Source organism: Gloeophyllum trabeum (assembly GCF_000344685.1).
Source record: "Gloeophyllum trabeum ATCC 11539 unplaced genomic scaffold GLOTRscaffold_00005, whole genome shotgun sequence".
NCBI classification, from domain to species: domain Eukaryota; kingdom Fungi; phylum Basidiomycota; class Agaricomycetes; order Gloeophyllales; family Gloeophyllaceae; genus Gloeophyllum; species Gloeophyllum trabeum.
In genome coordinates this window covers 877,741-902,636 of record NW_006920414.1, presented here as the reverse complement: position 1 = coordinate 902,636, position 24,896 = coordinate 877,741, and the positions used below count along the sequence as shown (strand labels likewise).

General features: G+C 54.2%; 9 protein-coding genes across 9 annotated transcripts; 4 read left to right on the top strand and 5 right to left on the bottom strand.

The window, feature by feature from the left end:
- Positions 1-211: 211 nt before the first annotated feature.
- GLOTRDRAFT_138102 (uncharacterized protein) lies at positions 212-853 on the bottom strand. Its single transcript, XM_007866906.1, has 2 exons — positions 341-853; positions 212-289 (listed from the first exon to the last, which is right to left on the bottom strand). Exons 1-2 carry the CDS (start codon positions 788-790, stop codon positions 275-277), a joined length of 465 nt encoding a protein of 154 aa, XP_007865097.1. The 5' UTR covers positions 791-853; the 3' UTR covers positions 212-274.
- Positions 854-1,010: 157 nt separating this feature from the next.
- Positions 1,011-1,813, top strand: GLOTRDRAFT_128289 (uncharacterized protein; the record flags this gene model as incomplete). The annotated part of the gene is made up of 4 exons (XM_007866905.1): positions 1,011-1,093; positions 1,155-1,227; positions 1,286-1,360; positions 1,418-1,813. 4 exons carry the CDS (start codon positions 1,011-1,013, stop codon positions 1,811-1,813), a joined length of 627 nt encoding a protein of 208 aa, XP_007865096.1.
- A 1,399-nt stretch (positions 1,814-3,212) lies between these two features.
- Positions 3,213-4,008, bottom strand: GLOTRDRAFT_40249 (uncharacterized protein; the record flags this gene model as incomplete). Its single annotated transcript, XM_007866635.1, has 3 exons — positions 3,213-3,329; positions 3,378-3,559; positions 3,621-4,008. Coding segments are annotated over 3 exons (687 nt in total), but the record flags the coding sequence as incomplete, so codon positions are not given.
- A 2,347-nt stretch (positions 4,009-6,355) lies between these two features.
- Positions 6,356-7,911, top strand: GLOTRDRAFT_120887 (uncharacterized protein; the record flags this gene model as incomplete). The annotated part of the gene is made up of 4 exons (XM_007866904.1): positions 6,356-6,838; positions 6,894-7,259; positions 7,313-7,800; positions 7,858-7,911. Exons 1-4 carry the CDS (start codon positions 6,721-6,723, stop codon positions 7,909-7,911), a joined length of 1,026 nt encoding a protein of 341 aa, XP_007865095.1. The 5' UTR covers positions 6,356-6,720.
- Positions 7,912-9,261: 1,350 nt separating this feature from the next.
- On the top strand, positions 9,262-11,042 carry GLOTRDRAFT_59531 (glycoside hydrolase). Its single transcript, XM_007866903.1, has 10 exons — positions 9,262-9,513; positions 9,575-9,588; positions 9,646-9,889; positions 9,942-10,053; positions 10,107-10,119; positions 10,166-10,238; positions 10,292-10,313; positions 10,364-10,576; positions 10,647-10,669; positions 10,726-11,042. Exons 1-10 carry the CDS (start codon positions 9,295-9,297, stop codon positions 10,783-10,785), a joined length of 993 nt encoding a protein of 330 aa, XP_007865094.1. The 5' UTR covers positions 9,262-9,294; the 3' UTR covers positions 10,786-11,042.
- Positions 11,043-11,055: 13 nt separating this feature from the next.
- Positions 11,056-12,662, bottom strand: GLOTRDRAFT_115631 (uncharacterized protein). The gene is made up of 9 exons (XM_007866902.1): positions 12,460-12,662; positions 12,341-12,401; positions 12,205-12,276; positions 12,058-12,148; positions 11,937-12,010; positions 11,843-11,871; positions 11,697-11,786; positions 11,517-11,647; positions 11,056-11,449 (listed from the first exon to the last, which is right to left on the bottom strand). The coding sequence occupies exons 1-9, from the start codon at positions 12,635-12,637 to the stop codon at positions 11,426-11,428; spliced, it is 750 nt and encodes a 249-aa protein (XP_007865093.1). The 5' UTR covers positions 12,638-12,662; the 3' UTR covers positions 11,056-11,425.
- A 369-nt stretch (positions 12,663-13,031) lies between these two features.
- Positions 13,032-16,751, bottom strand: GLOTRDRAFT_115630 (oligopeptide transporter; the record flags this gene model as incomplete). The annotated part of the gene is made up of 20 exons (XM_007866901.1): positions 13,032-13,223; positions 13,285-13,503; positions 13,556-13,615; positions 13,677-13,894; positions 13,965-13,982; positions 14,050-14,176; positions 14,232-14,342; positions 14,476-14,540; positions 14,593-14,662; positions 14,719-14,820; positions 14,885-15,058; positions 15,114-15,184; positions 15,237-15,265; positions 15,324-15,597; positions 15,650-15,677; positions 15,736-15,867; positions 15,930-16,004; positions 16,062-16,244; positions 16,300-16,598; positions 16,739-16,751. The coding sequence occupies 20 exons, from the start codon at positions 16,749-16,751 to the stop codon at positions 13,161-13,163; spliced, it is 2,331 nt and encodes a 776-aa protein (XP_007865092.1). The 3' UTR covers positions 13,032-13,160.
- Positions 16,752-17,372: 621 nt separating this feature from the next.
- Positions 17,373-19,275, bottom strand: GLOTRDRAFT_110753 (NADP-specific glutamate dehydrogenase). The gene is made up of 5 exons (XM_007866900.1): positions 19,126-19,275; positions 18,495-19,073; positions 17,940-18,435; positions 17,755-17,879; positions 17,373-17,694 (listed from the first exon to the last, which is right to left on the bottom strand). The coding sequence occupies exons 1-5, from the start codon at positions 19,156-19,158 to the stop codon at positions 17,551-17,553; spliced, it is 1,377 nt and encodes a 458-aa protein (XP_007865091.1). The 5' UTR covers positions 19,159-19,275; the 3' UTR covers positions 17,373-17,550.
- A 3,357-nt stretch (positions 19,276-22,632) lies between these two features.
- Positions 22,633-24,599, top strand: GLOTRDRAFT_74938 (alpha/beta-hydrolase; the record flags this gene model as incomplete). The annotated part of the gene is made up of 13 exons (XM_007866899.1): positions 22,633-22,707; positions 22,764-22,907; positions 22,985-22,999; positions 23,053-23,105; positions 23,157-23,177; positions 23,232-23,355; positions 23,423-23,632; positions 23,692-23,750; positions 23,802-23,910; positions 23,964-23,984; positions 24,048-24,186; positions 24,242-24,353; positions 24,432-24,599. Exons 1-13 carry the CDS (start codon positions 22,653-22,655, stop codon positions 24,597-24,599), a joined length of 1,230 nt encoding a protein of 409 aa, XP_007865090.1. The 5' UTR covers positions 22,633-22,652.
- Positions 24,600-24,896: the final 297 nt, after the last annotated feature.

Here is a 24,896-nt window from a genome sequence, read left to right as displayed (position 1 = left end):
AGTTGAGGGTGTAACCGTGTAGGGTACCATTTATCCGAGGTTTATCCGCACCTTTCGGAGGCAAATGTCCGAACGTCCGAGTCGATAATTCCGCCCTGCGTGCCTCACTGAATGAATCGCCGACGAACCTCTGTACAAAGAAGTTGAAGACGTACGTATTGCTCAGCGTACCACTATGCAAATCTCGGACGTGAGTTGCATAACCTTGACAGAACGGTACGATTTATGACATTCTTCATCAAGAGTATCTTACATTACAGCAACAATATCGAGTTTACTTTGTATCTGCCTACATCGATCACCGTAAGCAGGGAGGAGCAGACAAATTCCCTCAACGTACTTTCCGTTCCTCGCTCAACCGCCCCTTCCTCGCAAGATATGCAGCCCCCGAGTCCGCCCAGACCTGATAATCCGTCACCTTCAGCTCCTCGTCGAAATCCAACGCATAATGGAACGTCTCGCTCCACGCCTCCTGCGTGGCCGTCCACGTAAAGTCCGCCTGGCCCTTGACCGCGACCCTGCCCGCCTCCGCGTCGACCACCCACTCGGAGAAGCGCATGTCCTCGTAGGAGAGGTGCTCCTGGAGGAGCTGAAAGTACTTTCTGATGCTGTCGTGGCCGGTGAAGGGGCGGCCGAGGAAGGGCGCGAGGCAGGGCTCGCCGTGCTCGACGGCGGTGGCTTGGTGAGTCGTGCTAAAGTGCGCGAGGAGCGCGTCGAGGTCTTTCTTTGCGGCAAAGTCGTCGCAGAGCGCCTGTGCGGCTTTCAGCAGCTGCGCTCTCGTCGGCGCCATGGCTGTATCGCTGTAAATACTGTAATTAAAGTCTAACAGCGAAATGAAGTGATGCAATCCCGCCACAAAGGTAGTCACGTGCGCGATGGCCTTGAGGCGGGGCATTTACGTACAGTCCGATCCGAGGCTGCTTTTATTAACTCTCTCTCTCCTTTTCTTCGCTTCAAGTTCCGCCTCCTTTCCTGTCCCCCGCCTCTCCTTTCTGCTTTGCTCGTCGTCCATGTCGTCCCCGACGTCGCAGTACAGCCAGGAGCGCGTCTCCCACCACCCCCGCGGCGCGGTGTACCCCAGCGTGCCGACCCAGTGAGCGTTGCCGTCCTGCAGCTCCGCCAGGGGAAGTTTTCTGACGTTAGCGCGCGGTCAGGAGCCTCGATGTTGTCGTCGACAGGACGCTGAGTCGCGCCGTCGGGTACGAGCGGCAGCTCAAGGAAGTCGAGGTCCGTACTGCGCTCCCTAGCCAGGCAGCGGCTGACATATATCCACTATGGTATCTAGTCGAGACTGTCCGAGCACCTGGGCAATTACCGCGCGATAGACGGGCTCCTGCAGGAGGCCATCACCATTCTCCGGGTATGTTTTGATCGTCCCTATCACCCTAGCACCCACTGACCCCGCCCCCCGCCCCAGCGCAACACCGCCCGCGCACGCAAAGCCGAAACAGACTACGTCCCGCGCATGACCGCGCAGCTCGACTCCTCCCTCTCCCTCCTCTCCTCCCTCTCCTCGCAGCTCCCCACCATCCGCACGCAGACCCTCCAAGTCCGCGCGGCATACGACGCGGGGCGGCGCAAGGCGCAGGCGCTCGTCGCCGACCTCGAGTGGCTCAACCGCGACTGGTACGACCGCTGGCGCGCGGCGGTCTTCGCGCGCGACGCGCCCGTGTCGTGGCGCTGGCGCGCGCTCATGCGCGCGCTGTTCGCCGCGTGCGTGCTGGTGTTCCTGTGGGGCGCGTGGACAGCGGTGAGGGGCGCGTACAGGGCGCATCGGCACCGACTTGTCTGGGGGGAACGAGTGTTGTCCTGAGGGGGTCGACTGACCGACGGCTGTCTGTGCCGAAACTTGGCAGGCACGGGGGGGTAAGGGGGGCCTCGTGCTTGTTTTGTGCCGAGAAACTACTTAACAGGAGTCCTTTGACTGGGGCGTTCCCTATTCCTTATTTGGCCTTTTCCGATTCACGCGTTCGCCTTGATCACGTCCCGTATTCTTTTATTGCATCACTCAGCATACCCCTCGCACGCATACACGGACTGGTATCGGATTACTTGACGAAGCGAACCACTTTGGACGACTCGGATTGATTGATGATCGCTTGGGAATGTAACATTATAGTGTAATTATACGGTGCTCTGTTTCTTGACGATAGATAGATAGATGCATTGTTATGCGTAAATACCACGTACGTCCTGGTGGCCGATAGGCGAATCACATGCCCAGAGCTTGATCTTGAGCGACTACATAGTGCCATGAGAATGGCAAGGAAGGGCGAATTGCGAAGAGTTCATCCAGTCGTTGATCACTCTTCTACTTAACGCGATGGTTTATCGACGGAGAGCGCTAAACGGTCCATATGCACATGTAGAACAGAGAACTCATCATTGCGACAGCGAGGACAGAGCACATACGACATGACAGCGAGCGACAGCAGAAACAGCGAACTTACAACCTCCAGTAGATACCGCACACATCCAACCACATATTTAACCAAACAATCCTATTCCCTCCATATCCCGAACCAGGCTTGCGGACTTCAGCTGCTTCAGGACCTCCTACTCTCCCGTACCTTCAACGACGGCACACTTTCCCTGCGAGTCCTTCGGAGCGGGTGGGCGGGTTCTACGGACCCCGAAGCAGACGAGGAACACCCTTCCTCTGCGTCCGTCGGTGCGAAGCTGCCCAGGGAGGCTTGATGAGAGCTCTGGCCGCCTGACGGGAAAAGTTGCTCCGAATAGTAGGCATTCTCCAGCTTGTCTTTGCGCAGGCGCTTCCCGCCATGCATCACATCCTCCCGTCGATTGACGTCCGAGAAATCTGACTCCTTCCTCGTTCGCTTTGGGGTGACAGGCAGTGCAGTATCCTGCCCCGCGGATGCTTGTGCCGAGGGGCCCGCAATCACGAGCGTGGGGTCTGTGAAGGGCTCCTCTTCGTCCGGAAGTTTGTTGTAAGTCTCCCGCAGGATGGCAATGACCTTGTCGTGCGTTCGCGGATCGGAGCTTTGGAAAAGGTGTGCTCGCCACTCGGAAATGCACGACTTGAGATCCTCGAAATAAGGGGCAAATTCGTCCAGCAAGTCGGCCCAAAGTTCGTCAAGCTTCATCCTGCCGAGTTTGTTCTCCCAAATTGTCTTGAAATCACCTCTCAGCCAGCCACTCAAGGTGGTGTCATTGACTAGCACATCTGTGCGTCGTCTATTGCACGGCCCGAAGTAGAGGACACAAATCCATATGAGCACGTAGAGGAATGATTCTAAGTCCCATTCGGGCTTGTGGGCAACCTTTGCACCACTTTTCAGTAGTTCAAGGGCCATAAACGGGGTCGTGCCCTGTGAAATCATTAGCACAACTGTGGAAGATGTGTTCGGTGCACTAACCGTTCTGGCACCTTGAGCCGTCTGCCTGTGTTCCGGTTCAGGATATTCCGTCGCATAGTCTAGGTCGATAAGAAGACCCCGTCTGTGTTTACGGCCAGTTTCCATCTGCGCCACAAGCATGAGATTACTAATACTGATATCTCGATGAAGGATTTTGGCCTTCTCCAACAAGTCCTTGTGCGCTATAAGCACAGACCGGCCGTCATTCGCGGATGTCGCATTAACCATCTAGGACAGACATACCTTGGATAGTATCTATGAAAGCCCCGATTAACTCCTTCTTCGTTTTGAAGTAGTAGATAGGCATAGCAAATGGCATTAAGACAAGACGGCGATGAACGCGGATATCAAAAATCTCCCACTGCTCTCTGTACAGAGGATTGTCAAGTACTTTGCGGACTAGGCCTGTCGTGTCCTGTTTCCCGTTGAAGGTGATGATATCGTGAGCTACCAAGGTTGGTACCCCTTCCACTCCTTTGGCCTTCGAGAGCAACTTGGCCTCCGTGGACGCACGACTCTTGTCCGTCCAATAGTCTTTGATGGCATACGCGGCGCCTTCACAAGTTGCCCGCCAACAAGAGGTCCCGCGTCCACGAAGGTTATGGCTTTTGTGCAACCTCTGGTGGATCATGTACGTCTTGTTCTTTATCGTTATGCAACGACTCCCGTCGTCAAGCTCCTTGATATTGGGATCAAAGCCAAGGTATTCCCGCCCCGAAAACATGAAGCCCACCACGAGACGCAGGAACAAGAGAGGCTCTGTACGCATGTCGAATGGAGCAGACGACACTTCACCGGCACGATCGATGACATGCAAGATAATCTGGTAACCGAGGACAGACACTCCCGGTACGAAGCGCCTGTTGTCCTGAGATTCATAGATCATGAGAGCGCGCTCGGCGAGTTGGCGACGCGCTTCGTGCTTGTTGTCAGAGCTGCTGTTATTCTTGAGCTCCCAACAGCCAACAACATTCTCCCATGTATATGCTGCACCCTTCTCAAAGAAAAGGAGATCGGGATGCCGACCGGTATTTGGAGGGCCTCTGGGAAGGCTGACGCCCCCCGCGAAGTTGCCCGTAACAGCCCGGGGATGGACATCGTAATGGAATGTAGTACGAACGAAGGTGCCGATGTCGCCGGAGAGGCCTTTCAGAAGAAAGGCTAGCTTCTTCTCCTGCTTACCACTCGCGGATCGTAGGTTGAGGTTCGGGCACGCATCCCACTCCTCTTCTCCGGGTAGATATTTGCCTCCGGGCTTGGAGATGTGATCATATATTGCTTGAAGGGGGCAAGGGAGAGCGATGTCGGGAAATATGTGCTCAACCAGGCCATCGATTCCTGATGCTTGGTAGCCTGCCAGTTCCTCGCTGGCCATTTCTTTGATGTGTTCGATGATATGTTCCGAGTTACCCTCCGGGTTGGTCCCCTTCTTCAGGGGTGACGTTGACTTGCACCTTTCGACATAATGAAGAGAAAGGAATGTGCACGCACCAGTGGCGACAGCTGTTTATATATCACCCAAAAGCAATATTTGAACCAGAGCCAAAGTAGGTTGGGTCACCCTGGCTTGCACAGCACTGCCGTGACACATGCCGCTGCTCGACGACGCGGAACCAGTCGGAAAACACGGACAGATAGACTAGTTGATGAAGACACCCACAAGCTGGTCTGGGTCCCAATCTCTGAAGATGGAGTCACTTGCAGTGGCTCGTCCAGACGAACGCGTCCGTCATCGACGCGTTAGGTCACAGTGTCACAGCCTCATTGTTCTTGTGGCACTTACCACGGCCGGCCAATCTTGAACAGCCAATCAGAACCGAGAAAAAAGGTTATTAGTGGTATATAAATATCATAGGTTCCACTTTCAGGGCAACTCCGGCTGTGACATCAATCACGAAAGGTCAGTATCACTTCAAGTTCTCACTGGCAAGCCCTGTTTTCGACGTTCGGTCAGCGTAAGCCACAGAGGCTTCAACTAAATGTATCATAGGCACAATTGTTACTATCAGCGATACAATATGTCTCCTATCACTGTCCATACTTCGGTCCTAGCTTGCAAGACGAGGTGCATCACAACATTCCGGGGGCCGCCCCTGCCCTCAGACCGCTGTCCAAGGCTCATTGCTACAATAGCGCCCAGTTCCATCCCGGCTTCACCGAGCCAAGGCGTGTTCCGCGCGTGCTGCTCTCCCTGAGGTCTCCACACTTCTTCGTCTGCTTCCGGGTAGCGTTGCTCCTGCGCCAGGTCGTGTTTAGTATGGCCGTTCCAGGGAGTGAGCCCGGTGGATGCAGTTGGTATGTTTCATTCAGAGGGTTGTCGCCGAAGAAGCAGAGGAAGACGTAGTTTATGAGAGAACCGAGGATCAACACTAGTTGGGAGAAGCGTCGAGACCGCAAGAAGTGGGAACGCCAGATAGACTCAGTTGTTTCAGGATGGCCTAGTATCGAAGGGCCAGCTCGAGTCATATATCTGGCACGGCAAAGCAGATGTTACATCAAACGGTGAAGTGAACGGTAAGCATCTTAGCATCTGAAAGGTCGCCTCGGGTAGGTCACCGGTACCAGCGATCGGAGGTACTAGCTTCGCAGGCCTTGGGCAGATTCCGCGATGAAGTGAAGTATTAAGTGGAGGGCAGGAGGAGAGACCGACTTCAGCTTCACCCTCGGTTCGTCTCAACATTCCAGCATCCACTTTACACGAAATCCCTTACCACTTGATACCGCATCCTAGCTATAGTGTACTGCGCCGACAGCGAGACTGGATCCCAAAACAATGATGGGTCTGAAGCGCCATTTCAACGACCGAGGCCTAGGCTTCGGTCAGTCTGAAGTAGGTATTCTCTTTCGACCTCCTCTGACAAGTCCATACAGCTCGCCTCCGCTCGGTTCAGCTTGAAACAGAACAGGATACCTTTTAAATGCGAGGACATCAGCGTGCCGCATGTCCAGTCGTCAGCGCGCCTCTGTAGGGGATACACGCACTATGGAGCCGCTTGAACGACTCGGACTGGAAGCATCTGTGTCGTGTGAGCCTTTGCCGTCGTATTCTGGACGGAAGTCAGCTGCAATATCAAAAGTGAATCTAAGATTTTGCTCTTATCCTGCCCTGTTCACAGCGCAAACTTGTCAAGATACGCCGGTGCCGCAAGCGGTTCCGAGGCTATAATCAACTTGGTTCTTTACTCTCCCGTTTCTCATCCTCGGTGGGATATCCTGCGAGAGCCGTGCTGTCATAGGTTCTCATGGCTACCATTACTTCTCTGGTTTCTCCCACAATGACTGGCGTCGTCCCGAGAGGGTCTCCAGCATTGCATCGTCGTTGATTGCTGCCTTATACGCAGCAATGATCTCAGAGCCAGTAAACGACAAAGCTGTCCAGTTCTTTTACGAAGACAGCGGCGCACCGCACGACGGCACCTACACAACCCTCCTCATCATCCACGGCACAAGCTATCACAGCGGTAACACCCCCAGACACCCACCATCTCCCCGAAACAACTGACCCACCACACTTAGCCGTCTTCCACCGTCTCCTCCCTCTGGCACCGCAGCACTCCCTGCGCCTCGTCCTGCTGAACCGGCGGGACTACCCGGGCTCGACGCGCATCTCCCCCAAGGAGATCGTGCAGATCCGGAGCCCCCGCGTGGACGAGCAGGCGGCGGCGCTGCGCGGGCTCGGGCTGGACATCGCGTCGTTCCTGGCGTGGTACGCGCGCTCGTCGGGGATCCCGAAAGTGGGTGCGGACGGGAGCGGTGGGATATCCGTGCTGGCGTGGTCCTCCGGGAACGCGCAGACGTCCGCGGCCATCGCCAACCTTGGGCTTCTGGAGGAAGACAAGAAAGCGTTGTTGAGGGATTACCTCAGGGGTTATATTATATATGGTACGAGATTCACCCCTCCTGAGGAATAATGCGTCGAAACGGGACCCATCCAGACAGCCCCTCGTACGTCTTCGGCTTCGTCCAGCCCCCCGACCTCTACAACGTCTTCCGCGACCCCTCCATCCCCTCCATGGCGCAAAAAGCCGCCGTCTTCAACATCTGGGTGACGGGGTACTACCAGCACCCCGACCCCGAGTCTGGGTGCGTCGCGGGGCTCGCGACGCGGAGCCTCGACAACCCGTCACCCACATATCACCGGCTGGACGCGGCGGTGTCGGACCCCGAGGCGCTGCAGCGCGGGGAAGGGTTCGTGCGGTACATGGGCGCGGAGGTGTTCAGAGAGAATTTCGAGAGGATATTTACGGATAAGCGGGAGGCGGAGGGGTTTCCGGGCTTGAAGGTCAAGTTGGTGTGGTGCCGGCAGACGAACCCTGATATTGTCTGGGGCGCTGCGCAACTGCGGAAGAAGATAGAGGAGATGGAGATGGAAGGGAAGACATACCGGAAGCTTGAGGTACACTCTATGAATGGGAATCATTTTGTAGGTTCTCTCTCTTGAGTCGAGAATTGTAGGGTGTGATTCTGACGGGTCTGGCAGGCTCATTGGGATCAACCAGAGGATACCATTCAGTTCTGGAGTACACTAGTCTAGTTACCTTGGGCGGTGTCTGCCTTAAGATGTTCGTAATCAATAGGTATAGGCCTAGAAAAGAAGAGATGCATTTACCTGCCAGGCCGACCGTGATGATTGGCCAACTGCGTGCTGTCCGAAATCTCCCTGATGCGGAAGCCGGATCATTCCGACGAGCTGTGACCTTGTGGCGGTAATTCCAGCCAAGTTACATTCGACATCCATCCCTGGTTGCGTTTTCGCTGCTGCAGTATGGCATAATTAGCCGCCATGCGGTAGCAGTAGCCGTAACTCCCTCCATTATCACCGGTTCTGACCAATATCTCCGGACTCGTCAGTGTGATACTCTGCTATCATCGATGTGCAACGGCAGACATATGCATCGCGCTGTAGCTGTATCATATCCCAGGATACAACGATTTAAGACTGCTGCGGGCTTCGGACGACAGAGATGTCTCTTTTGTCATCCTAAAATTAACGTCTGCGTCGTAGATATCCATGACGCTCATGGGAAATGTACGACCCATGTGTGCCCATGGACTCGTATCAGCACATGCCGTGCTTCTCATGGGCGCGGCAGACCACATCCTACCGTATCTCCAACGACGGTCCTTCCAGCTTTCGTTCCGTGCTCTCCTCTCGGACCATTTAGGTGCGGATCGACTTCTATCTGTACAGGGGTGCCACGAGGATATCATGTCCATGTCCATGTCCACCCCGGACTCATGATATGCAACAACGGGTAAGTCAACATTTGCTGCACTGCTGCTCAGGCCTACGAGCACAGCAGGCCAGGTGCACGACTACCTGGGATGTGGGTTACTCTCTGGTCGTCGCTGCGGTCTGTCCTATTGGCCATACGGTCCCAGCGCTATCGGTACTGGGATAGCAAGTGCAATGGCCCAAATATAGACGTCTTGGATGCTCATCGGCCGTCTCGTCTGAGTGCACACGCGTATCCAGCCAATGTAGCAGCTGCTTCCTCGATCCGCTGGTGCCGTTGAGCAGCGCCCGTACTTCTTCGCTATCATTTCCTGCAGACTTTACGACCAATCCCCGGCCTAGTTGATACCCCCTAGCCTTGCTCAGCATGCGGAGGCCCTTGATAGCAAGGATCCTCCATTGCTCGTGACACCCATACTTGCTATCCTGCAGCCTGGAGGTGCAACATCCTGGCGATCAGGACTACCCGCGGGTCTTTTCTCTACGCTTTCTCCCGCATGGTGAGCTGGTTTGGCATGTAGACCTCATGCGTCCTTCGACCATTTGGGAGGGCTTTCCCTGAGCTACCGCACACCCACTTCCTGGGGTACTCGTACTCCAGAGTATAAATCCAGACGCCCTGTCTGCTCGTCCAGCACTCCCCGCCGGTACTCGTCCAGGTCCAGCTTCATCTGCCGAGTGATGGTTTCCTTCCTCCTCTCCGGGCTCATAGCCGCCTTCGCCTTCCTGGCGAGCGTGTCCGCCTTCCCTCTGGATTTGGACCAGCCCGAGTACGCCGGGCTGAACGAGCAGGCCCGCGATATCCTCAAGCGTGCGACGCCCGCTGCGCCGCGTTGGGTGATCTATAGTGACAAGTACGTCTCTGGCACCACAGGTCCGCCCCCGGTCTCCCAGGTTACGGTAAGACGTCCAAATTGCCAGAGGAAGTCACGCAGATATTGACAAGGTATTCTTCATTCAGGGATACAACGTCTTGTGAGCTTCCCCTCTTCGATATTTGTTCTTGGAACTATCTACTGAACCTGCCTGCAGCGCGCTCTCCTTCCTGCTCATTGAGGGTGCTTGGGACAAAGCTCAGGAGTGGACGACGCTCAGCGCCTCCGATCGTTCTACTATACTGTCTCAGTACCATGCTGCCGGGATTTCCCTCATCGTCTCCGTCTTTGGATCCACCGATGTCCCCACTTCGAGCGGTGCGGATCCCGTAAGCACTGCTGACACAATAGCAGCCTGGGTCAAGCAGTACGGCTTGGACGGTGTCGACGTCGACTACGAGGTGTGTTCTACATGCTGTGCACTATTGGCATCGTGTAAAATTTTGCTTGTAGGACTTTAATGCTTTCGATGCCAGCACTGGAGCTGCCGAGACCTGGCTTATCAGTTTCACGACGGAATTGCGCAAGCAGCTTCCCTCGCCACAGTACATCATCACCCATGCTCGTAAGTATCTACCTGGTCACCCTTGGTTACTCCTCTGAGATGATTATATCTAGCGGTTGCTCCTTGGTATGTAGCGCAATCAGGCAACATACAGCTTATTCAGTTCTTCCAGGTTCTCCCCTAACGTGTGGAGCGGAGGAGGATATCTTGCAGTGGACAAAGCCGTTGGCAGTCTGATTGATTGGGTACGTTCCTATACGACTGCAGTGTCACCGGATCCTCATGGATTTTGGCACAGTACAACATCCAGTTCTACAATCGTCAGTAGTTCCCTTCCGTCTCATCGGAACCATGCTGAATTACCGGCCAGAGGGAACCTCGGAGTATACCACCTGCGCAGGCTTGCTTACTACTTCCTCGAGCACCTGGCCACAATCTGCGCTCTTCCAAATCGCTGCCAACGGAGTCAGCCTCAACAAGCTCGTCATCGGCAAGCCCGCCACAACCGGTGACGCCAATAACGGCTACATAGATCCGTCCACGCTCGCCACCTGTGTCCAGCAGGCCAAGAACCAAGGCTGGAGTACGTGCATCTACTCTCACTGGTTCTACCGCTTCGAGATACTAGACTGACTTCCTCGTGTCATTATCAGGTGGGGGTGTGATGGTGTGGCAGGTATATTTGATAGATTCTGCTTGCTGGAACCCATGATGACGAAGTGACTTCCATAGTTCCCCGATGCCGCTGCCTCATGGATCTCGACGGTCCGGTCCGAGTCCTGGCCGGTGTGAAGTCTGTTCCTGCGCCGCCTCTGGCTGGACCGCAGCACTCGCAAGGATTACCTCTCGTTACTCCGAGTATCTCACGAACGGGCTATTGATTCCTCACTAGTCGACGCAAATTGAGGGCTGTCGCTCGTTGTTCTGGGTGTCGCTTGTTATTCTGGGTGTCTCGCGCATGGGCTATTTATTACTTACTTATCAAGAGGAAGAATCGAGGTGTACTAGTTAGCATTCATTCTTTTGCAAGGGCTTACATCGGCGAAAAGTCGCACCTAGGTCCCCCTCCCGTACCACACGATTGCGGCGCACGCACAACTTGTAGCCTAAGTACACAACAGCCTTGCGACAGCCATTGCGTGTTGGGCCCGCATAGCACAGCTTCGTACAGTAATTAGCTGAAGGTAGGAGGGGTACTGGGAAGGTTAAGGATACAACAACAGCAAGATTATTGGTCCATACATATCACCGGAAAGTGTCCAAGCAGAAAAGTCCAGTACTAGAATCGAGACGACCCGAGCACTGTTTCTACAACCAATACAAGTTCGATTCGCAAGTCCATCATCCAAAACGGCGTGACATCCACGTTGAACCGCGTCTTATCGTTATACGTCGTGAAACAACAACGCGACACGTTCCAATCCAGTCCGTGTTAACCTGTGGTGACATGGAAGGACTGTCATTTGGCAGGATTAGAATCGTCGTGTAAGTACGAGCACAGATGATGGGAGGTTCGAACGCACCACTGCACAAGCATTCGCATCGTGATGTTCGTTGTACGCATCAAGGTCGCCAGTCAAGAACAACGTCTTCGAGTCCTTATCGTAAGCAATTAGGGTGGGCGGCGTGCTTCCATCAGGGTTGATCCACTTGGCTACAGGAGTGATAAGCACCATTTCACGGTTTAAAGTTGGGTGAATTACCGTTCAGCTCCTTCGTCTTAAGGTTCATAGACCATATCGCCGAACTGTAGGTGTCGTCAGCCATCGACGCGGGCCGACCGCCGGGGAGAGCTGTAGCATCGGTGAGCGGCCTTATCCCGTGGATCTGATCAGGTAATCCAGCGTACTTTGGCGAACGGGCGCTAGATTGAGCGTTCTGCGCAAATGAATGAACGTCATTTAGAACAGGCGATCATCACCAAAGTGTCGTTTAACACGTACGTTGGTGATCGGCGGGCGAGGTGACCTGCGCCGGAAGCCCTAGCACCAAGGAACGAAGGGCCAGAGGGGTGGTTCTGGAGGGTATTAGTGACGGTCGCACTGCGAATGATATTGCACATACCAAGCCGATGAGGTCGTGAGGTGCACCAGCTCTATTCGCTTGTACGCGGACATAAAGGTCATCATCAGGCGTAGGGTCGTTGATTTCATTGCTGACGACCAGGGCATTCAACCAAACGCTGCGAGCAAGCGAGGGATGGTCACTTACATTCCTCCAGCGCTTCTCAGATAACCCAGGGGTGATCCATCTTCTGAACGGACCTGGATTCGGCCTATATAGCTATGGATTCCAAGTTACGATAGTCAGAAATTGGTTACCATCGATACACATAAGCCAAACGTACCTTAACCCAGGTGCAGCAGAGGGGGACGGGGAGGGGGACGCGGAAGCAGCGGACCTCTTGCCTTAGGGCGTCGCGTGCGCCTCAGTTGCTGGCAACAAGAGAAGGACGACTATACTCACCGAAGGCAGGGGTGGGTTTGTAGAACTGGTCACGTCCGGGAAGCACCTTACCAAGCTTCGCAGGCAAGGGGGGAAGCCCCCGCGCGATCCGCTGACCGTTCGTTTCCCTCACGAATCCGCCGGGCGCTGCGTAGGCCTGCGCGACGAAGAGGAGGAGGAATGCAAAGAGAACGTGCATTCTGGGGCGGGCGCTATGACATTCCACATTCGTTCCAGGACATACTTGTATTTATATGGTGCGGGGCCTCGTGTCCGTCTGCGGGGCTTTGGAGAGTAATCCGCAGACTAACTTTCGCCGTTCACGCGCGCCCTCCCGAATTAGTTGTGGCTCGACTGAGCTCATCGATCAGGACTTTCTGGGCCATCATGCTTCCGGGCAAACCTTACTGTGCGATTCGTGGCCAGAGGCGTCCATGACTCCGGTCGAACGGACTTTGAGGAAGATATTCGGTCTGGTGCCGCTCGGCGTGGCCATAGTAAACCGACCTGAGAACAAGAGTCTTTACATAGCACGTCATATGTTTTGATTGATCCCAGCAGCAGACGCAGCTTCAGCCTGAGACCCTGGCCGGGCCGAGGATACCGTCTGCGCGGTTTAGGAATAAAAGAGATGGAATACCTGATCTACAGTACTATACCGAACAAACAACCCGCCTTCACTACTCTACCGACCCGAATAAAGAAAACATCAGCCTGTATCTTTAGTCCAATGCACCATTGCCGTTGCAGTAATCGACATTGCCCTTCGCCGGATTACCAGCCCACTGTAAGAGGAATAGCGTCAGGATAAGGTCCGCAACGCCTCCGTATATCGAATTGACTTACTGTCGGGAACGGTCTTCCAACGCCAGAGGCACCAAAGACGGCGAAAGATAAGATAAAGATCATGACCTGTGCCCCTCCATCCAAGGCACCCCCTAGGATGTAGTTATACTTGCGGTACCAAGCGGGGTGATACCGCCTCAGCCATAACTGCGACACGAGCCCGACGATGACGGAAGACAGGATGGTCGAGTTGGTGCCCGCGTGCATCCAGCCGGAGTACTGAACATGCGTTAGGAAACACCGAAACCATGTCTCGGAGAGACGATCTCACCATGTAGATGATCGGCAGTATAACGGAATCAACTTTAATGGGACCGATCTTAGGCCAGCGCTACAAGATACCAAACGCCACTTAGCGCAACCGGGGAAACGAGATACGCGAGCCTGTATACCTTGAAAATCAGCCATTGAACAACTCCTGCCCCCAAGCCGATGAGCAGACTCATCGGAATGATGAAATACGGCCCGCCAGGACCATACAGCTCCTTGGCCAAGGACCAGGTCACCGCCGCACTGTTGAGGCTCTGGATAACCTGTCCCGACCAGACGTTCGAACCCTCTGGGCTCACAAGGATTTCGTGCCGTGCATCTACCACGCTGACCATCACGACTGAATATGTGGCGTAGAGACAATCATCAGATGACATTCCTAGGTCACTGGCAAGAGGTGCTGCACTGACCGTAGTTCACGATCGCACCTAGATGACAGACACGTCGGTATAATTAGATCAGACCATTCCTCAATGAAAAAGGATAAGAACGAACCGAGAATAGTCCCCCACACCTGGGTAAGGAACATGACTCGAGGAGGGATCTTGAGGTACTGCCCAATCTTGAGGTCCCCAGCTAGGCCAATAGAGGTCGACACGACGTCGTGACTCCACATAGAGAACTGAATGGAACCGACGTTATACTTCTGTCTCACCCTATCGTCCAAATACACGCACGTATAGATTCGCCACCGGTCTTCCAGGGTTGACTGCGCCAGCCACCATCTTCATCAGCTGGTTAGTGGCTATCCCGTTCCCCATTCGAGCGTAGAGCAGGGTCGAGAACGGCTTTGTGCTCCGAATCAGCTTCGATGTCAATCATAATGGTCGTAAAAGGAACGTACAGTTATAAAGGCTGCGAGATTGAGTTTTGTACGTCAGCGTCGAGATATCGTACTTATGGATATCGCTCACCTCCTACTAGCAGAGCAAGAATGTAAGACCACCATGGCAGCGTCGTCTGCCCTTTCAGCACTACGATCAAGCCTAATGGACAGTGTCATGAGCAGTATATAACCCAAGACCCGATATTACGTACCGGCAAAGAAGGACAGGACTAGCAAGACCCCGTACCACCACCAAGGTGCTTCATCATACTTTTGCATGGCCTGTCATACCGCACGTCAGTCGAGAAAGGTATCAATGAGTCTCTTCATAAGTTCACCTGCCAGTGAGGATCCGGCTGCGTCTTGTTCCTCGCCTGTTTAACAGAGTCTACCACGTATGGGCCCCAGAAGCACACGCAGTGGGCAATTAAGCCGCCGATCTAGTGGCAATCATGTGCATAAGCGGCCAGCTCATGTCGCACACTGCTCGAGGAGGTTGCTTACCGCTAGATTGGAGGTCAGATAGTACCAAGCGGTGGACCCCGTAAGGTTGGGCAGCCCGACTTCGTCGAGGGCGGTCTGGTTCAGCTGGAAGGTGGTCCCGAACACAGCTGACTGGTGCCAGACAGAGCCGTTGGGCGCGAAGAGGGAGGTGGAGATGATCGGGAATGAGAGAGACTGCATAGCTTGTGAGCTGATTGATCGCGGTTGCAGGTCAGAACTCTTAACCCACGTTCCATGTATTGCTATAATATATGGCGATGAATATAATGTAGCAAAGCGCGATCCCTACCCATGAGTTGGCTGCACAGACGAAGTCAATAATCGAGCTATCAGTCCTCAGCGCGAGGCATACCTTGCTGCGTAAGCGGCCAACTCATGAAGCTGGCGGTGCGGAACAAGTGAGTTACCAATCACGAGAGGGCGACAGCGGAGCACGCACTTGGCGCCAATGTACTGCCAATCGAAGCTGAGACTGAGCAACCCTAGACCTTCATTCGCGTTCGCGCCGCCAAAGACGTTGGTGAATGCGTCGACGGTCTTCTGGTTGATCCGCCCGGTCTGCTGGGCCCAGTGGGCCGAGAGGCAGAACACGCTCACCCCGTTGAGCACGGGAAAGATGTAGGCCGGGATAAGCTCGTAGACGAACATGACGCCGAAGGCGGTCCAGAACAGTTTCAGACGCGAATGGTTGAACGCTGTGTCAAAGTGCAAGGCTGGTCGTGATAACGGTGAGACCTGGAGATGTCAGGAGGCGGGGAGGGTTACCTTGGAAAATAGACACTGTTGGCATGTTCTACGCGATAAACAGAGCATTCAGTTCCGTGTGCTGATATCGGGGAAAATGCTCGTACCCCCCAGTAGACCATCTCGCTCGGATAGACAGTCAGAGGTCTCAGGATGCCGACAAGACCGTATCCAAAGCAGGCAGTGGAGAAAGTGGCGAGGACTGCAGTCAACGCTTCGACATGCGTGTCATAATACAGCTAATGGGGGACATTGCACGTTAGACAACAAGGTAGACCGGCGCAGGTATACTCATAAGTACCTTTTGCACAGCAAAGTTGTTGACCGCAGTGCTTCCATAGGCTGCCGTGCTCGCAACTAAGGAGGCGACTACGTGCTATTTTCTCCGGGGATCAGGCACGGACCTACCCAGGTCAGAAATGTAGAAACCGACCTCCTTCAGACCGAAGGGTCCTGGGTTGATAAAATCGAGTACAGGTGCTAGACGAGGTAGACCAATCCTCTCGGCAAACGTGCCACGAGGGAGGAACGTTGCCCAAGCAAAGCCGATGCTGTAAATGAGGAGCAGCAGGAAGACTGTCGAGACAGACATCTGTACGGGCTTAAAGATGTAGATCTATAGGCAGAGTTAACACATGGATCCGGTACGAAAAACGCAACCGGGAACGTACTTCATATAGCGCCCCTCCTAGACCTGCGAACAGGGTGCCCAGGAAAAATGAGCGGAAAGTAAGAGCCGGGTCACCATCATCCCTGGTGTCGACCAAGAACCTGGAGACGTCCTCGCCGGTCGTGATCACAGGTTCCCCGTGGACAAACTTGACGCCCTTGAGCGCGGCAGCGGGTTGCTCCTCCTTGAGACCGGGGTCAGAGTCCGACTCGTAGCCCTTTTCGTGGATCACGTCGACGTTGCCCGACTCGTTCCCCGAAGACTGAGGCGGGCTCTTCTTCTCGTCGGTGGACTCCAGCACTGGTAGAGGAACGACATCCTCTGGCAAGCCGGACGTGGGTGCCATACCGGGTTAAAGACGAAGGCGGCCTGAGAGTAGGGCAGAAGGACTGCTGCCTCTACTTCGATGAGAACTCTTCCTTCAAGCTCTATATGCTGACCTCTAATGACCATGTCCGCTCATCGTGTCCCGGGCCGCCAATACGATCAGTTGCAATTGCGCCATAGCTTGGGGGTCGTGCACAACGACGCTTTGCCCTGGCGAAAAAAGTAATCGCATACTCATCTTGGAGTCTGGAAGGTCTTGGAATGCCACAGGCATGCGGTGCGATAGGCACCTCTGCCTATACAGCGCAAGGGACGGGGGACATCAAGAAGACGCGATTTTTCGCCATCGATGTCTGTCCCATTCCCTGCGCTGACTTGACCCGTTCATGATCCTGCCGAGGGAGACCGGTGGTGCAGCGAACAGCGCCAGCATCGTACATGTTCAGTTTTTGGCCTCTTAGCTGGATATATGTATGCATTGTACACTAGCTTCAAGTTGTCAATGGTTAACGGTGCATGCGCTGAAGGACGTTCCTTACAATGTCTTCTCGTCGTAAGTTCTCGGCAATCTGTGCTTCTCCCTCTCATCTCCTTCATCTTGCTGGCGTCGGCCGTGTTGCATTTCTTGGAAGTGCACTCTTGAGTCTTAAGTTGAACATTGTTAACTGCACCTAGAATCCCCGATTGGCGACGTCGGAGCTGTTAGTTGAGGTGGTTTAGCGCGCCTATATCACGCTACAGCTGTCTGGACGATATTATGTCGTCGATTGACTGTCCCTGCTGGCGTATACCCCTCAGTATAAGCAGGCACATCCATGGATTCCCGTTCTAATTAAGCCAGGCGGTGAGCCTTCTAAGTCTACACTACTTATACCCGTTCTAAAAGTACATTTTGCGTCCACAGGACGATGCTACACTCAATAAATTACCACCAATCACCGTGCGCTTTCATGGCGTCCGCCACCTTGATAAACCCAGCAACATTCGCGCCGCTTAACAGACTAGGGAGGACACCCTGCGCGCTCTTGTCGCCTTCGCCGGACCATTTCGAGCCCGCGTCGAGGCAAATCTACGCAGGAGAAGATGAGCATATATCGAGGCTATGCAAGACACGAGCACGGAAACGCACCTTATAACAGTCGGTCATGATATTCTTCAGCTTCGCGTCGACGTCTTCGGACGACCAGACCAGCCTCTGCGAGTTCTGCGCCATCTCGAGCCCAGAGACAGCAACCCCACCGCAATTTGACGCCTCTGTTATTCGAAAACCACATCAGCCTCAGCCCTACACCAGTCGGAGAACCGTGTACGCACTTCCAGGAGCATACCACACGCTATCCGGACCACCCTTCTTCCGGCTGTTCTCAAACACCTCGATAGCCTCCATCGTGCAGCCCATATTACTTCCCTCGGCGACGATCCTCGTGCCAGCCTTGATCAGGGCCTCGGCCTCCTCTCCAGACACCTCGTTCTGCGTCGCGCACGGCAGCGCGATATCGACCTTGGGCAGGAGCGTCCACGGCCGCTGGCCCGCGACGTACTCGAACCGCGAGTCCTGCGCGAGCGACTCCAGGCTGCCGCCCTTGAGCTTGAGGTCCATAACCTTCTCCACATCCGCCTTCGAAAAGCCGCCCTTCTCGCCCTTGCCTGCGATGAGCAGCGAGCCCTTAGAGTCGGAGAGGGAGAGCACGGTGCCGCCGAGCTCGATCACCTTCAGAGCGGTGTATTGGGCGACGTTACCGGACCCGGAGATGGCGACCTTGGTGGAGGGCTTGGTGAGGGAGAGGTGGGGATGGGCTTTGGCGATCATCTAGCCGGGCATTGATGCTTGAGCGTGTGGGTCGAGTCGGAACTGGCACTGTCACGTACGTGTTCCACATAGTAGATCAACCCATATCCCGTCGCTTCCGGACGAATGAAGCTTCCACCCCATGTCGCCCCCTTGCCCGTCAAAACACCCACCCACTCCCCTCTTTGCCTGCGGTACGCACCAAAGAGATACCCAATCTCCCTCGCGCCAGTCCCGATATCCCCCGCCGGCACATCCGTATCCTTCCCAATATGCTTAGCCAGCTCCGCCATAAAACTCACGCAGAACCGCCTGATTTCGTTGTCCGACTTGCCCTTGGGATCGAAATCCGAGCCGCCCTTGCCGCCGCCCATGTTCAGCCCCGTGAGCGCGTTCTTGAACGTCTGCTCAAACCCGAGGAACTTGAGGATGGAGAGGTTGACGGAAGGGTGGAGGCGCAGGCCGCCCTTGTACGGGCCGAGCGCGGAGTTGTACTGCACGCGGAAGCCGCGGTTCACCTGCGGGCGGCCTTGGTCGTCCTCCCAGACGACGCGGAACTGGACGATTCGCTCCGGGATCTGGACGATCTCGAACGCCTTTTTGTATTCGGGGTTCGCCTCGAGGAAAGGCTTCAAGCTGACGCTGAGCTCGGTGAGCGCCTGCCCGTCCCGTTAGCTAGCTATCATGGTGTAACGCACTGCTTCTACTCACCTGCTCGAACTCGGGTTCATGTGGCTGGACCATTTTTAACTTTCGGGACGAAGGTATAGAGGCGGGGGACAAGACAGGGATCCTTGAGCCTGTCCATCCCGGCGCACGACGAATGTTTTATACCGCAGGTACGCCGGAAGCAATTCTTCCTTATCTCTGACTCCAACGAACAGTGTCGCGCAGAACCTTGATAACGAGCGCTGGAGAACGGTTTAGGGCTCCCGCAAATTTCCTCTGCGAGTGTCAGTGGCACCCGGTCCTGCCCCTGCGCCGCTGTGATGAAGTCAATGCGTCGGAATCGGATATCTTCGGCCGCGGTCACGTGACCGCGTCAATGGCAGTTTTCGACGCGATCGCGCCTCGTCCGGTCCTCCGGATTGGATATTCGTTGCGGCAGGCGGGCTCGATGAAACGCTTGTCTTTGCCCTGCGCTAGTTTAGGAGGCAGTTTGAGACTTTGGTCTTTTCGGAATCTCAGATTGCAGACATCGTCGGCCGACTGGTCTCACATGAACGAGGCGTTGGTGTTCAATATGCTGTCGGGCGAAGTTTCCGCAGGAAGGCCGTCGATGGGATTGATATGCTGTGGGATCGAAGGTACGAAACGAACATTGATTCTATCTGATAAGATCCTGGCGAAGTGTCCGAGTCTGTCCGAGTCCTGTTGCCTTCCGACGGCTCGGTTGCCGTTCCCCAGTTTTTGCTCCATGCAGTGTTGATGCAGTGGTACCAGCAGTGGACAGTGCATCACTATGTGGATGCCTTTGTCTGCTGTGCTTTACGTGCAGCTCATGAAGCACCCCCATGGTGATTCATTGATACTTCTCAAGCGGCATCCCGGGAGAGACAGGCTATGTTTGACACCTCTGAATCTTGCCATGGGATATATCCTATGCCCCATAATTCGGCCTGGCTCACTGCACAACTTGATGCTTTATACGTGTCTCCGGTGTTCAAGAAACTATTGACAACTATGGGTAGTGCTACAAACAGTACCATGCTCATCCTGGATACACTCGTGTTTGCCCCCTCGCTTCTATTGATACCCCTGCCTCGTCGACCTAGGCTTCGTCAGACGTCTCGCGAGACATACCCCCTTGCGGTCTGTACCAGTTGATCATGTCAATGACCGAGTTACCTACTAGTACTAGCCCGAACCCCATGAAATCCCTAACCGTGTGCGGGTTGGAGTGGAATATAGCCGTCTCTCTGGACTTGGTGCAACATGTGGGTGGACCAGATGTCCGTCACGATAAGGTAGTGGAACGAACACAATATTAATATCTTTGGATAGGCAACAACTTTGGATGGTGATGACTGTCGTTCTGATCGGGGTGTGTACATAAACACCCCTAACCCGGGTCTTGCTAGTGATTGAGATACTGACTTGATCGCTCCCGCTTAACCAAAGGGCTTCCTGCAGAGCAACACTCGGTCTACACTGTAAGATGCCTTTACATTGCAGAACAAATGAAATGCCACAGAACGTTTCGCCCAACCATGATGACCGCCGGTGCCCATGACGGACCTCTGGAAACATATACCAACAAAGGTGCTCATAGCAATCGTGATACCCTTCTGCCTAGGATCGCACCTACTTCGATCTAGAGGGTGTCAAAGTCATGGAGCGGTTCTTTGAGCTGCCACTTGACTATGCCCAGCCGGATGGAAAGAAGATCCAAGTCTTTGCCAGGAGGCTTATTCCGAAATCCAAGGCAAAGACGCCAGTGGAAGAGGCTAAGCTCCCATCGTCAGTATCAATTTATGGCTCCGTGATACGCGTGCTTATTCATACCTGTGTATTTCCACTGTCAGTCATATATTTTCAAGGTTTCCCTCGCAGAATGCTGTTCGGCGGTCACTGAATATGTCCTGCGTCAGGTGGGCCGTGCCCCTGATGAGTCCTTCAGGGCTCGTAGCGGAAGCAGCTCTATCTTGTATGCCATTACCTGTGTCTGTGCTAAACTCATCACCTAGATACACGATGGGGGCTATCAGGTAAACGTTCTAATTTCCCGGCAGCACGATCCCCATTGTGGCTAGACCAATGCGGAACGGGCCTCAGCACCGCTATATTCCCTGAACCCCTCGCCGCCTTCAAGACAGACCAAGAGATCGCGGACTACCTTAAGTACTTCCGCTCCGATAACATAGGTAACCCTCTCGCGAGACCTATCACTTGCGTCGCGCATACCCCTCCTTTCCACTGAACGACGCTGAGGCCATAAGGCACATCCTCCTAGGAGACGAGAAGACCTGGAACACAGGAAGTAGACCATTCTGGGGCAGAGGGAGGGACTGAAGGAAGTCTATCCCAGGGGGCCTAGCACCCAGGGATCACCCGGACCCGGTGTACCAAGCCCTACTTAGTGAGTATCTCGTTCTCGGAGCCTGTTCTTTCATGGCATCGTCCAGAGCAGGTGGCGAAGAGGATTACTACAATGAATATCCTCCGGACGTGGAGCGCGTCAGTCACATTCCGTCCCTGCTCCGCTCGGGCTCTGCCTCACTTGCCACGCAGGGGCCGTACGGGTCATCCTATCGTACTTGGAGCAGAATGAGGTTACGCTCCCTGGCGGCGGTCGGCTGTGCGTCAGTCGCTGGCAGTAGCTGGGCCATGACTTCGGCATGTCCGGTGCGCCCCATTGCATTCCAGCATCGGCGTAGCTTCTCCGAGATACAACTCATTGGCAACCCCAAGCGGTATCGGTAGAGTGCACCGTAAGCTCCAAACTCTTTTCAGGGTGAATGAGCAATGTTAGCGATACGCTTTACAAGCTCTCCTGCAAGCTTCTGCAGACTTTGGGCTCCGGCACAACATTATCCCTTGGTGGAAATGTTACGCTGGCTCGATGTATGCCGCTCTATAGCGCAAAGAGGGCAGACTAGGGATCTCAACAATAGACCAGTTCCAATTCTTGTTTTTGACTCTTGACCAGGCCTTGGATCATGGCATGATGGTTCAGGGTCTGGTCTAGAGTTTAAGTACAAGTCCTAATATGCACTCGTACTGACGAGACACTCGGCCTCTTTTGGCACATTGCAAAACTCAGGGCAAGCTGCACCAAGCGATCCTGCAAAACATATTTACCTCCGTGTGCTTCGCAGCCGACCCCAGAGTTCGAGCGGTTGAGCCTTGAACTAGTGACTGCTTGGATTGAAGTCGGATATAACTTACCTGTGCTACGCACGTGGGTCAACACTAAATAAACTTCCCGCGTTCGCCGCCGCCACGCAATTACAACAGGCTGGCGGACAACAGGCAATATCGATCATAGACAGCTTGAGAGAATTTTGAGACACCAGTACCAGCTGCAGGCTGAATGGTCACCGCCATTCTTCGTCTCAGTGCCACCAGTGCCTTTCGGTCGAGGTATGCAGGCTCGCGAGTCGCAATCTTCTTTCATGCGCAGAGTTCACACCATCGCTTCTTTAATTGAATAAAGGATCCCACCTCCAGTACGGATTGCTCTACCCTATAGCAGCCTTGCGTCTCGACCAGGTTTACGCAGACCATTTCACAGGACCATGACCACCGCTTCACCCTCGTCTATCGGGCCTCTCGAGACGTACACTAACAAAGGTGCTCATGATACTTCCAGTCTTCCTCTTCTCAAGGTTACGCCGATTTAATTGTAGAGGGAATCAAAATTGTGGAGCGGTTCTTTGAGCTGCCGCTTGATTATGCCCAGCCTGATGGCAAGAAGATCCAGGTCTTTGCAAGAAACTACATTCCAAAGTCCAAAGCGAAGACTGCCGAGGACGAAGCGAAGCTCCCATACCGTAAGTGCTAATGAATGTTCGCCCGCCGCCGTAGATGTCCTGAACTTACACTACATGTGCGACTTCTGAACTATTAGTTGTATATTTGCAAGGTACGCGCAACAGAGGTCCATTTGAATTGTTACCGAAACACATTTTACTCTAGGTGGGCCCGGCTTCGAGGTACCATTGCCGAATACTTCAGGCTTCGTAGCGGAGGTAGTTGCCTGTTGTATCTCCTGCGTCTCGCCCGATACTGATACCAACAAGATACATGAACAAGGATACCAGGTAATCTCGAAGCGTTCCTCTATCGCACAATTCAAGCCATTCACCACGGTCCAGACGTTGTGCCTAGACCAGCGAGGAACAGGTCTAAGCACTGCCGTATCTCCCGAACTCTTGACTTCCTTCAAAACAGATCAGGAGATAGCAGACTACCTGAAGCACTTCCGTGCGGACAGCATAGGTAACGCTGTTATAATCCACGTTACTTTTGCACAGACGAATAACGTGCCGTCGTCATTTGTTGGTAGTAAAAGACGCCGAGGCCATAAGAAAGATTCTCCTGGGCCACAAAGAAGACCCGGAAGACAGGAAGTGGTCCATTATGGGGCAGAGCTTCGGAGGCTTCTGTGCGATCAATTACCTGTCCTTCCATAGCGAAGGGTTGAGGGAAGTATTTATCACGGGGGGCCTGGCACCCCTGGGCGACCACCCCGATCCAGTATACAAAGCCGTAATTAGTGAGCTCATCTCTGTTTGGTACTAGACACCAAATCCTCATGGGTCGCCTCTAATATAGAACAGGTAGCAAAGAGGAACAAGATTTATTACGACAAGTATCCCCGGGATGTAAAGCGCGTTGGTACATTTTCTGCTGCCTCGGTTGTCTTTCATTGACTTTCGACACAGGTGCGGGACATCTTGTCGTACTTGGAACAGAACGAGGTCAGTTTACCCAACGGTGGTCGGCTGACCTCCAGTCGCTGGCAGCAGTTGGGTATCGACTTCGGCATGTCCGGTGAGTGGGTAACCCTTACAAAATCTACGCTACTCTCTAACACCCAGCCTTAGGCGGCATCGACAGGGTCCACCGTGAGTACCACTATTGAGCCCTCCTCAAGGGTGAATGTCCGCTGACACCTCACATGTTCACAGAGCTTGTGTTCCGCGCTTCCAACGATCTTTCGCTTTTCGGCAAGTTATCCTACAAGCTCTTGCAGACAGTCCAGGAGAAGCAAACATACGACGGTAACCCCCTGTATGCCATCCTGCACGAACCCATCTACTGTCAAGGGTGAGGGAATTGTTTAATGTTCTTCTTTCCCCGTCCTCTAAGCAGAGTAACACAGGCGCGCAGCAGAGTGGTCAGCCGCACGCATAGTCAAGCAAGACAAGCGGTTTTCGTGGGCTCACGTCAAGATGCTCGCAGATACTGAGCCCATCTACTTTTACGGCGAAATGGTAGCTATAAATATACGAATCTCGTCGTAGTTCCGCCTGATTTGTCGTGCCCAACGCGTTCCTGCCGGCGCTATACAGATCTTCCCAGACATGTTCGACGACTACAGCAACTTGCGTTCTCTAAAAGGAGTCGCGGAATTACTGGCGAAAGATAGCTCATGGGGTCCACTCTACGACAAGGAACAGCTGGCACGGAATGAGGTCAAAGTAAACGCAGTTACGTACGTCGTTTTGCTATTTACTTAGGACTGCTATACGCGGGAAAGCCCTCAGGCGGCGCCGGCGGCGCGGGAGGTCACCTGACGTACCTACCGCATTAGGTGTTGTTTGGTTGTGTTGATCAGAGGGCGAAGTAAGTCCAACTACCGGAGGCCCGGCTCACGTGATTCACCTGCCTGATATGGGCGTGTTTGGTCGTGTTTATCGGAGGGCGAAGTAGCAAAAGCGTTGCAGCGTTGGGCGTGTGCCGGTTTCAAGGTTGGATCCGTTTGGCGGACACACCGGGGGGCGCCCGAGCATAGGTCACTTATGCAGACATAAGCA

Coding starts and splice junctions, on each gene's coding strand:
- GLOTRDRAFT_59531 (XM_007866903.1), top strand. CDS start 9,295: ATGGTTTCCTTCCTCCTCTCCGGGCTCATAGCCGCCTTCGCCTTCCTG. Junction 10,239..10,291: donor TTGGCAGTCTGATTGATTGG/GTACGTTCCTAT, acceptor ATTTTGGCACAG/TACAACATCCAGTTCTACAA. Junction 10,670..10,725: donor GGGGTGTGATGGTGTGGCAG/GTATATTTGATA, acceptor TGACTTCCATAG/TTCCCCGATGCCGCTGCCTC.
- GLOTRDRAFT_138102 (XM_007866906.1), bottom strand. CDS start 790: ATGGCGCCGACGAGAGCGCAGCTGCTGAAAGCCGCACAGGCGCTCTGC.
- GLOTRDRAFT_110753 (XM_007866900.1), bottom strand. CDS start 19,158: ATGGTCCAGCCACATGAACCCGAGTTCGAGCAG. Junction 19,074..19,125: donor ATGAACCCGAGTTCGAGCAG/GTGAGTAGAAGC, acceptor CGGGACGGGCAG/GCGCTCACCGAGCTCAGCGT. Junction 17,695..17,754: donor TCATGACCGACTGTTATAAG/GTGCGTTTCCGT, acceptor TCTCCTGCGTAG/ATTTGCCTCGACGCGGGCTC.
- GLOTRDRAFT_115631 (XM_007866902.1), bottom strand. CDS start 12,637: ATGCACGTTCTCTTTGCATTCCTCCTCCTCTTCGTCGCGCAGGCCTAC. Junction 12,277..12,340: donor TCTGCTGCACCTGGGTTAAG/GTACGTTTGGCT, acceptor TGGAATCCATAG/CTATATAGGCCGAATCCAGG. Junction 11,872..11,936: donor CTCGCCCGCCGATCACCAAC/GTACGTGTTAAA, acceptor TCATTTGCGCAG/AACGCTCAATCTAGCGCCCG.